At 37.4% G+C, this 12,074-nt stretch overlaps 1 protein-coding gene across 1 annotated transcript in view; it reads right to left on the bottom strand.

Annotated features, from left to right (window-relative positions):
* PPP3CA (protein phosphatase 3 catalytic subunit alpha) overlaps positions 1 to 6,589 on the bottom strand; it is a 242,692-nt gene extending 236,103 nt beyond the window's left edge. The window contains exons 1-2 of the mRNA XM_044681627.1: positions 6,518 to 6,589; positions 5,368 to 5,620 (exon numbers count right to left, since the gene is read on the bottom strand). Coding sequence (XP_044537562.1) covers positions 5,368 to 5,620; positions 6,518 to 6,589 — 325 coding nt within the window. The remainder of the gene's footprint in view (positions 1 to 5,367; positions 5,621 to 6,517) is intronic.
* Positions 6,590 to 12,074: the final 5,485 nt, after the last annotated feature.

Below are 12,074 nucleotides of genomic sequence, written 5' to 3' on the forward strand. Positions count from 1 at the left end.
TGCAGGAGAGGAAACATATAAGAAAAACAACTGCTTGAACGCATGGGTCGGGGTGGACATGATTGAGGGTGTGGACTTGAAACTACCACACCAATGCAACTACCAACAATTTGGAAATAGGTCTTGATCAAGGACACATGACAAAACTAGTGGAAATGTGCATCGGCCATGGGTGGGGGGAGTCCGGGGGGTGAAGGGGAAAGGAGGAGCATGAATCATGTAACCATGTTAAAAATGAATATTAATAAATGTTTAAAAAAATAAAAATAAAAAAAAGACAAAAAAACCACATCCACGAGTTTGTCATCAGAACTGGACAGAGGCAAAAGTTACCCAAGGATGTGAATCTATGCTTTTTGGATGTGGTTCAGATACTCCATGAGCCTGTAGTTGACCAGAATTCCACTTTTTTTTTCTCTTAATGACAGCATTTTGTCTTTTGTAAGTGCAAAGATGATGAAAATTTTCATTCTAGTGTCTCTGGAAATGTTTTCTACACCCACTTTGAATCTGATGTTTTCAAAGTCACAGTATATATCTTTTCTTTTAAGTCAGAATTTTTTTAAAAAAACGGAAAAAGGAATTCATTACATATTTGACTTGGAAAAATAATTTAATCACTCTAGGCTGTTTTTGCTCCCATAGGAGAATAGAAGGGAGGTTGGATGAAATGGTTTTTAATATCCTTCTGGTTTTAACATTCAACAGCCTATGTATGTTTCCATAGACTAGGAGTAAATTAGGAATAAACTGGTTGGTAATCCTGGTGAATTATTCTAAACATTTATGTGTGATCTTTCATATATTTATTATTGATATCTTGTGGCATTGTATTAAATAGAAAGAAAGATAGCCTCAGAGGCAGTAAGACTTGAGATCCAGTCTACCCTTTGTCTATTTGTGTGACCCTGAGAAGATCACTGAAAAATTAGAAATGCAGTCCCCACATTTGCATTTTCGTTTCCTCATTTGGAAGTTCTTTATCTCAGTGAAATAACAGATCCATTCCCTCCCTACCCTAATAATCAAGAATATAAATGTCAATATGTACAAAATTGAAATTGGACATAAATCCAGAATAGTTAAAAGGAAGAAGGTACCAGCCAAGATTGAGAAACTCTTCCAAAACAAATTTATATTGACTTCTGTTATTAGATGATATTTTCAAACAAAATATAAATTTAATTAATACATAACAGACTCCCTTAAAAATGAGGTTAACAAGGGAAAAACATGAATTTACAAGTATTCTCAAGTGTCTTCACTATCTTAGAGTGATTTTTCTGCTGTTACACAATAAGGCACTATTAAAAAAACTATTATCTATAGTGTATTTTTATTGATTTTGTTAAACATTTCTTACTTATATTTTAATCTGATTCAGGCAGTACTCTGGAGTTTGCTGACTGCACACAAGATAAGTTTATTAATTTATAGCAGCTCTTTGTGTTTTTTAATTCTTTCATAAGAATTCTTTTCATAAATTATGACATAATATTCTTCCAATACCCTTGTGGGATATAAATGAAAATGATAATTCATGTTTCTTCCTTCATATAAAGAAATTAAACACAGACCTTGAGAAAGAGGCAAAGCTTTGACTCTATATTCTTTACAGACAATAGAATTTTAATAATAATAATGACAATAACAGCCAGCATCCGTATAGCACTTTAGAATTTTCAAAATGCTTAAAAAATAGGATCTCATTTAATCCTAATAAAAACTCTGGGAAGTAGATACTCTTATAATCTACATTTTACAGATAGAGATCCAAAGCTAAGGGAGATTAAATGACTTCCTCAGCTCAAGGCCACATGGCTAGTAAGTTTCTGAGGCTAGATTTGAGCTCTTCCTAACATAATGGCCAGCACTCTATCATACACTGAGCCACCTAGTTGCCTAGCAGAATCACAAAGTCATAAATTGAGGGGAGGACGAAATCATGTAAATAGGTTTATTCTCTTTATGGATGAAGAAAACAGACCTATAGTGGTTAGATGATGGCTAATTCCTAAACCAATATTTATTTCACTTCCTATTTTTACGGAAAAGATTGAAGGGATTTCCTTTCAAGAATGAAACTCACATTATCTTTTTTTCTTTCTGAGAAAAGGAGATCAATGGTTTCATTTTGCCATCATAGATTAAAGGCTGGCCATCTAGTCCAGTCTCTTTAATTTTCTAGACTAATCAATAAGGGACAAGAAGACTTGAGAAACTTGTCCAGGGCCACCCAGGTAGTATCAGAAGCTTCAAGGAAAGCTATCCTTCCAGAAAAGTTTCACATATTCCAATAGAAGAACATTTAGCGGGCAGCTGGGTAGCTCAGTGGAGTGAGAGTCAGGCCTAGAGACAGGAGGTCCTAGGTTCAAACCCGGCCTCAGCCACTTCCCAGCTGTGTGACCTTGGGCAAGTCACTTGACCCCCATTGCCCACCCTTACTAATCTTCCACCTATGAGACAATACACCGAAGTACAAGAGTTTAAAAAAAAAAAAGAAGAAGAACATTTAGGTCTAAAGAGAAGACAATTTAATTCAGGCTAACTAAAAGGGTCTACTATGAACAATACCCAATAGGACAAAAGGAAAGCAATTTCCTTGAAGAAGGGTACAGTCTGATCAGTGAAAATATGCAAGTGCAGCTAATAACTCTAATATACATCAAAATACTCTCTTTTGCCTGTCTTAGTATTCCCAGCACTTAGAATGGCACCTGGCATATAGCAGATATGGGATAAACGTTTGCCAACTTCTTGACTAAAAATGAGTAAGTATAGAGGAGAGGTTAAACAAAAGAGCTTGAGAGATTCAAGAAGTAGAAATGACCTCTAATGGGGAAGCAGAGGGAGAGGGCAGAGAAGAAGAGCACTTGGAAAAGGCAGCTAGAGCAAGCGATAAGTACCAGATTTGGAAACGGATAGTCTGAGTTCAAATTTCAGATCTGTTATTTCCTGGGTAATGTTGAGCGAGTAATTCTTGAACCTCTCTCCACATCAGGTTCCTAATCTCTAAAATGAAGGAATGGGACTAAGTTTCTAAGGTCCTGTTTAGTTCTAAGGCTTCAGAATTCATAGAAGAGGTGAGAGTGGAACTGGGCTTTGAAGGATGAGCATGTTTGCAATAGGAAGAGATGAAGGGGGAGAGCAAAGGACTGGATCAGGGAATACTGAAAATTGATTGGAGTCTAGAAGGTTTAAAGGTGAATATTATAAAATAATGTTGGGAAAACTTATTGAGAGCAGGAGAGAGAAACAAAGATTATATTTAGCTGGCAGGCAATAAGAATCCACAAATGACATTTATATTATACCTTAAGGTTGACAAAGTATTTGACATATACATAGATATATATACACTCATACACAAAGTTAGAATTGGATATAAATCTCAAATAGTTAAAAGGGAACAGCCAAGCCTGGGAGATTAATAAATACATCTATACATACATAAATATATATCTATATACACATAATTATGTCTGTATGTATATATACTCTTATGTACATATGTGATAATTATTATGACTAATTATTATTAATAATGATTATGTATTCATAAATCTATAAGTTTATGTCATTTTAAAGATTTCTTTGTCAGTAATATAAAGGATGAATTCAAAGGAGAAGATACTTAAAGCTGAGAAACCAGTTCAGAAGCTTTTACAATAGCCTGAGCAAGTGATAATGAGGGCTTGACCAAGGAAGGGTGGTGACTGTGAGATTACAAAGCAAGACTATGAGTGATACTGCAATGGTAAAACCAAACTAAACCAAAAATAAAACAAAACAAAAAGACCTGGTAGCTTATTGATTAGAGATGGCCCAAGAGAGGATGATTAAAAATTATGCCAAAGCTTCCACTTAGCTACCTAGGAGAAGGGTAATATCATCTATAGAAAAAAAGAAGTTAGATTTGGAGGATGATGAGTTCCATTTTGGACAAAATGAGCTGATGGTAGTCAGGACATTTGGTTAGGACAATAAGTGGTGAGAAGTGTAGAAATGGATCTTGGGGAGAGGTTGAAGCTAGAAATACAGACTCAGGGGTCAGCCTCAAAAAAAGTAATAACTGAAGTCATGGAAGATTTCCAAGAAAGAGAAGAAGGAAGAGATGGAGGGTAATAAGCATTTATTAAATACCTTTTATGTTTCTAGGTACAGTGCTAAGTGCTTTTGAAATACATGTTATTTCATATGAAGAAGAAAGAACCACAGGGAAATCTCACACTTGGGGGACAAGAAGAGGAAGCAGTAATGAATGAGACTGAGAAGGCATGGTCAGAGAAATAGAAGAGCAAGCGTAATTTATATCACAAAAACCAAGTAGAGATCTAGTTTCGGGGGATAATGAAGAAACTATTCTTACAGATAAAATCGCCTAGAAACTTTCTCGTTAGGGTTTACCAAAATTTTACTTCTCAACATTTTGGTTAATCATGACAGTAAAATAAAATTAATAAATATTTTATTCTATTTTAAGCATGCTAATTAGCAAGTTTTGTAACTCTAAATGTGTTGGAACAAAAGCATGTGTTGGCCACTACTCAGTCCCATATACTAATAAAAGGTATTAATGACAAGTTTATATTTGAGGTGGGGAGGTTTCTAAAAAACAGGCACTGGACATATTGATATCCTTGGCACAGAGAAAACGCAAGTGATAAAACTACTTCTAGAAATGTAGGTCAATAGCTTCTGTGCAACTTCGATTTTTAGAGAGTGCTTAGAACAACATGGTAAGTGACATTCCCAGGGCCATACCATCCATATGTGTCAGATTCAAAACTTGAAATGAAATCTTCATGGCCTCAAAACCAGCTTTCTATTACCTCTACCAGTTTGCTCCTTAAAGAAGCTATATCAAACTTTGCTAACTAACACACACATAAACCAAAAGGCAAAAATATGCGTGTAGATTGTCACAAGTTTTCTCAAAAAAGGAGCAATAGAATAGTCATATCCTGCAGAAAATTAACACTCAGAGATGATTTATGACTTCACAGTGACCCCTGTGCCTCTGAGATTTCCTAGTATTCATCCTTTATTTTCTGGAACCATTGACTCTCCTTCCCTAGCAAGCAACCTTTCTAATGATCTCAAAAACACTATAGAATACTGTAACAACCCCAAGTCTGAATCTCACTAAAACAATGGCATGATTTTATAGACATAAAATGGCAAAAATTATTAATATTTCTGCATATTTTTACAGTTTGTCCCTAAAATATTTGTTTTCCATGGCCAATGTTAATGTTAATATAACAACTAAGCCACAATAAGATAAATAGCATTTTATAATATATAGAGAAGTCTTTAGAATTTCATGTCAAAGCCATAAATGTATGGTAATCAGGTGGAATTTACCTGTGACTGGAGCATCGATGTCCAGTAAATTTTTTTCCTGTCGAAGAATTGAAGCACCCTCTGTTATTATTCTCAAAGCAACACTTTCTTCCAGCCGTCCCTCCTTCATGAGATGTGCCTTTAAGATATCCACGCGAGGTTTCCCATCATTATCAAACACTTCCTTTGCTGTGAGCCGGTGACTTGGAGGAAAAGGGACAGCTGAAAGAGAAAGGTCAAGTATTTTTTTAGCATCAAAAGCCTGATGTCCAATCTACAAGCAAAAGCATTAAAAAGAAATAAATGCCTCAGCATTCTAGACCAGGATGAAGGGTCATCTATCAAAGCTGCTCACCTTCCCTTCTATTGGTACTAGTTAGTTCATTACAGGAAGATCTATATTTCTTCTTAAAGCAGTCCATGCCTCATCCCCCCTTCACTGCTCTGCTAAAAGAGGAATCACGATAACAGGCTGTCCTCTTTGGCTCTGCCTAATTTCGGCAGGAGGAAGCCATTCTCACCACCTCCACCCAGGATCAGCCCTAGGCAAAGGTGGAGTGGCATACCTGCCAAGTACCTGCCATCAAACATGCCTTTCAGTTAAGTCATTGTCTCTGATTATTTATGGCTCAGGCAAAATGCAAACACACAGGCTGCAGATACTTTCCCATTAACACCTATGAATAAGAGTTAGTGCACCAGGACTGAGTAGACATCAGCAAAGAACAGAATCTTGAGACCAAAGTCAGAAGTCAGCTAAGAGGGAAAACGGAAAGAGGGCTTCCCCAAAAGGAATGGATTTCGAGAGCAAATTTCACCCCACTTAGGCTCATCCAAAAGTCATCCCCCACATACACTCTCCATAAATTTGCAGATGAATAAACTGAGATATGAAGAGTGATTTGCCCAAGATGGCAGGACTAGCTGTCCAAGCTGATGGAAACTACCCCCAACCCACACAGACAAACTATTTTTTTTTAATTTTCTCTTTTCATCCCAATTGTAGATCTTTCTATAAGTATATATACATATGTGTATACATGAGTGTATCTTCACCTATATAGTGACTATATGTATACTATATATAGTATGCATGTATGAATATATATATACATATAAATATATATATATATTTATATATATACACCTCCTATTCTCATTAGCCTTATACCAGATATTTCCACATGCACTGTTCATTCCATTTAATCCAAGAAATAAAGTCAAAGCCAAGAATGGACCTCATAGTCGAGAAGACCCATGTCTATGGGCTGTCTCTGACACACACTGTCTCTGACACTGCCCCACTGGACTTAATAAGACCTTATTGCCCCCAAGACCACTCTCAAAAAATCTAAGTTATGAAACTGCAGCTCATCATCAGGAGAAGCTCTGCCCTGAAGGCAAAAGTTATTTTTTAGTCTTCTTTCTTTACATTCAAAATGTATCTTCTTAAAGAAACAATAGCCCTTGAGTCTCCTAGGCTATCCCACAAAGGACTATCAAACCACAAAAGATTTCAAGTATTGTATTGCATGACTACAGTACAGGGATCCATAACCTCATAAGGGAGAAGAGCCACTTATTGTGATGCTTTGAGAAGATTTTTTTTAAAACCCTTACCTTCTGTCTTAGAATATTGGTTCTAAGGCAAAAGAGTGGTAAGGTCTAGGCAATGTAAGTTAAGTGACTTGCCCAGGGTCACACAGCTAGGAAGTATCTGAAGTCAGATTTGAACCCAGGGCCTCCCATCTCTGGGTGTGGCTCTCATTCCACTGAGCCACCAGGCTGAGAAGATAACTTTTTGAAGGGTAACATTAAACTCATAACCCCATAAAGGAGTATATGCTTATCTGGAGTATTTTATTTAATTTCTATTTTAAATAATGCATTAGTAAACCAACAACAATGACCAAAAAAAAATTTATTGTCTCCAAATGGCCCATAATGTACAGATGGATGGCCCTGAGGTGTTTCTACAGTTCATTAGCACATTAGTACAAGGACTTTTGTCTAAATTGTTAGTTATCAAATGAGATAAACTGCTTTGTAAACTTTAAAGCACTATATAAATGCTAGTTATTATTATTACTACTATCATCATCACCCACCACTATCCCCACCACCCCCAGGCCTTAGAATACCCTTAGAGCACTGGAGAATGGGGTCCAGATGGGGGAAGGAAACGTAATAACAAGAAACCAAGGGACTCTAGCAGAGGCAAAGAAGAAGTAGCCCAAATGGGACCCTGTAGTGGAGGTGTTCTCCTTTTAACATTGTGTGGGAAGAGGTCCAGAGATCAAGGTCTACTGATAGCCAAATACTGATATTTCAAAGTAAAAAGGCCATCATAGCACAGCACTAGCTGGTAAAGTGGATAGAGCACCAGGTTTGGCATCAGGAAGATCTGAATTCCAATATGACATCAGATATTTTCTAGCTGAGTGACTCTGGGCAAGTCACTTAACTTTGTTTGCCTCCATTTCTTCATCTGTAATATGAACAGGAAATGGCAAACCATTCCAGTATCTTGGCCAAGAAAACCCGAAATGAGATCACAAAAAAATCAGACATGACTGAAACCACCAAACAACTGACATAAGACTCATTTTTTTTTTTTTTTGGCTTTGATAGAGGTATGGACACTGGAAAGTCCTTAAAAAGAAAAGCTGGACACAATCACCTCTAAGGTTCTTTCTAGCTTTAAATCTAAAATCCTATGAGTCCATGCTAACTAAGGAGCCATATTGGTTGCCTTCTTGTAACTATTACTCCTATCTTCAGGGCTTTGCTTTATTTTGGATATGAATTTATGACTTCATTGATGTAAGGCTGAGGTGCCAAACTCTGGGTCTGCAACTAGCAACTTACAAAGGAGTGTAGAAGAACCAGTTTAAACTGTAATTGGGGAATGTTTAACAAAATAAATAAAATTAAAATACAACACAGATAACATTCATTTTGTGATTTCCTAAGTCAATATGTAGAGGTAGAGATGCATTTCTCTTTGAGTTTGATAGCACTAGTAAGATAGGGTGGCTAAGTTTTGAAGTGCAATACTTTAGACGTGAACCAGGCCATTGTGAATAGGCCTGGCAATCTAACCACCTCATTTCTATGAGAAAATACATTTAGGATCAAAAAAATCAACTGAAAAAAGACAATGCAGAATAATGTAGATTGGCCAGTTTTTCATAATTTTTTTCGTCTCAGATCAGGAGTTCTTAAACTAGAGTCATAAGAATTTGCTTTAAAAAAAAAGACAAAAACAAACCCTGATACTTTATTTCAGTATCATTAATTTCCTTTGTAGTCTTATAACTTAAAAATATTGAAAACCCCCATAATTACTAGACTTAAAATATTACAAAAACATAAAGATATAGTAGAAAGGTTAAAAAATGGAGTTGAAAGCATTTTCAAATACTAAAATTGCATTGGATTTGAAGTTAGAGTGGCATCCCCCCAAAACCACAGAAGTGTTTCAGGCAAACTATAAGCTGGGAAATTCCTTTGCTCCCTTCTATCCTTCTGACTCCCAACCCAAAACATCTGATAATGCCTATAAGGCAATGAAAGGATTATTCTTCTTGGATTGTCCTTCAGATTTGAGATGGACAGAGAGATATACACCTCCTTGATATCATGAAATTGTATCTGTCCTCTAAACTATGAGGGTCACCCCCTATGTCTTCAGGCTAACCTCCCCCCTGCCCATGCCCCAGTGCATACCACTCTAGAGTCACATCTTCACTGTTGTAAAGAGTATAAAGACCCCAGAATTGATGTCATCAGGGAACAGCTTTCCATCTATGCTGTTCCTCCTAGGAGGCAGTCTTCCACCTTTGCTATCCTCCTGGCCAGATTCAACATTACCATCTAAATTAATAAATTTCTTTTTTTATTTTTAAGCTAAGTTCCAGAGTCTTGCATCCTTGCAAAAGGTACCCTTCCTGAACCCTGGGGGTTCACCTCAAGCCCCCCACAACAAGAGGGCTTCTGGTCTCAATCCTGACTCTGCCACTTCTTACTAATGTAATATCCAGAGAATCACCTCTCTAGGTCTCACCCATCAGACTAGTAATCCTGGCAAAAAGAGGAAAATGACAAATGCTGGAGGAGTTGTTTTTTGGGTTTTTTTTTTTGTGGGGGGAAGCACATTGATGCACTATTGGGAGAGCTGTGACTGGGTCTAAGCATTTTCAAGGGCAATTTGGAATTATTCTCCTAAAGTTATGAAAAAGTGATTATCCTTTGGCTTGGTGATGCCTTTATTAGGGCTTTACTCCAAAAAGAATGAAGATGAAATTGTCCTACATATACACAAATATATTTATTGTTGCTCTTTAATAGTAGCAAAGAAGTGGAATCTAAGGGGATGCTCATTAATTACGGTAATGGCTAAGCAAATTTTGGAATATGATGTGATGGAAGACGGGGAAAGTGGGGGCAGTTGGGTAGTCAGTGAATTGAGAGCTAGGCCTAGAGACGGAGGTCCTAGGTTCAAATCTGACCTCAGACACTTCCCAGCTGTGTGACCCTGGGCAAGTCACTTGACCCCCATTGCCTACCCTTACCACTCTTCTCCCTTGGAGCCAATACAGAGTATTGACTCCAAGATGGAAGGTAAGGGTCTTAAAAAACAAACAAGTAAAGAAAGAAAAGAAAAGAAATAAGGAAAGTAATGGGTCCAGAGAGACTTTGGAAAACTGGTATGAAATGTTGCCGAGAAGAGAGTAGAAGCAGGAGAATAATGTATACTTTGATATTGTAAAAATAAACAATTCTAAAAGCTTTAAAAATTCTAACCAATTAAGTGGTCAACCATGATTCCAGAGGACTAATGGAGATTGTTGCCTACCTCATGGCAGAGATATGATGGACTAATTTGTAGCCTAAAAAACACATTTTGAGTGTGGGCTCACATGCCAAATTGTTTTGTTTGCTTCACTATGTTTATATGATACTTTTGCTTTTGTTGTTAAAATGCCCTCATATCAGACTCTTCAGGACCTCTTTTGGAATTTATTTGGCAAAGGTGCTGGAGTAGTTGGCCATTTCCTTTTCCAGCTCATTTTGCAGATGAGGAATTGAAGGCAAACAAGGTAAAAAAAGACTTGTCCAGTGCCACACAGCCAATCTGAGGCCATATTTGAAGGAAGATGAGTCTTCCTGACTCCATGCCAAGCACTATTCACTGTACCACCAAACTGCCCTTTATGACACAGAAGTTCTGTATTTCTGTTTCTTTTCTGAGGTAAAGAGAGGTGGGAATTATATGTAAAAAAAGAAAAATGGAATATATTGCAGGAAACTTGCAGGAATGGGAACCATTTAGACAAGGGACTTTTTGTGTCATGGACCACCCTCCCACCCCCAGAAGTATGGTAAAACCTATGGATCAGGGCAGCTGGGTAGCTCAGTGGATTGAGAGCCATGCCTAGAGACGGGAGGTCCTAGGTTCAAATCTGGCCTCAGACACTTCCCAGCTGTGTGACCCTGGACAAGTCACTTGACCCCCATTGCCCACCCTTACCAATCTTCCACCTATGAGACAATACACCAAAGTACAAGGGTTTAAAAAAATTATATATAAAAAAAAGCCTATGGATCCCTTCCCAGAATAATATTTTTAAAGTATTAAATGAAATAAATAGCACTGAAAAGGAAACCCATTAAAGTGAAATAATTTTATATAAAGATCGATAGATAGATAGATAGATAGATGGATGGATAGATAGATATGAGTGTGTGTTTGTGTGCTTCACTTATGGACAGCAGGTTAAGAACTCTTGATTAGAGCCAGATGTATTGAGAAATTCACAGCTATAAACACTGGCATAATTTTATAAATATGTCAGACAAGTATAGATTGTAAAGAATGAAGAAAAAGCTCGTTTCCTTTGTAATGGATAAAAGCTGCAGGTTTCCATCTCAATCTACTTTCTGTGTTCAAGTTCAAGTCTGATGGAGGAATTAAACCAACAAGTACCAGATTAATAAGGTAAGGGAGGCAACAAGAGAGAACACCTCAGGGAAAACATCCCCAACACGAATTAGATTTTCCTTTGGTCCCCTGACTCTTCCCAGGGCCAAGTTCACTGCGGTAACAGATGCTCCTCCCATCTCTCTAGACCCTTCACTTTCCAGTAATTCCTACTACTTGAGGTAACTGGCTGAGGGAACACCACCTGCTCTGGGCTCCTGGAATTGTCTTTAAATACAGAAGTAGGAGAGAGGCCAAGTGGAGGAGACTCTCTCCAGTTGGATGATGAGGGTACTGATCAGATGGGGTCCAATTCCGGTTAGGCAGATGGAAAAGAACAGCAGGGAACAGGATGGGCAGCCAAAGACAAAACTCTAAGTTCCTGCCAGCTACATAGAAGAGGCACCTGGGGCATTGCGAGAGATGGGGCTAACGGTCATGTGTTTGACAGTAAAGGCGAGGCCACCTGTGCAAAGATCATGTTTATTTGTGCTTCTACATGCACCGTGTCCTACATGCAGACTCATGCCAAAAAAATAGAAAAAATGTAAACATTTGAGCCAAGAAAGATAAGAACTGCTATGAAAAAGTTCAGTCATGTACACAAGGTTAACCTTGATTTTGAATCTTCCTTCAGGTCATTGCTGTCAGTGATTAAATCATGCTAGCACCAATTTGCAATGCATTGCAGCTTTTAGAAAACATTTTCTATTTTTAAAAACAAATTTTACTTGTTATCTAATCT

This window comes from Gracilinanus agilis, chromosome 6, assembly GCF_016433145.1.
Source record: "Gracilinanus agilis isolate LMUSP501 chromosome 6, AgileGrace, whole genome shotgun sequence".
NCBI classification, from domain to species: Eukaryota; Metazoa; Chordata; class Mammalia; order Didelphimorphia; family Didelphidae; genus Gracilinanus; species Gracilinanus agilis.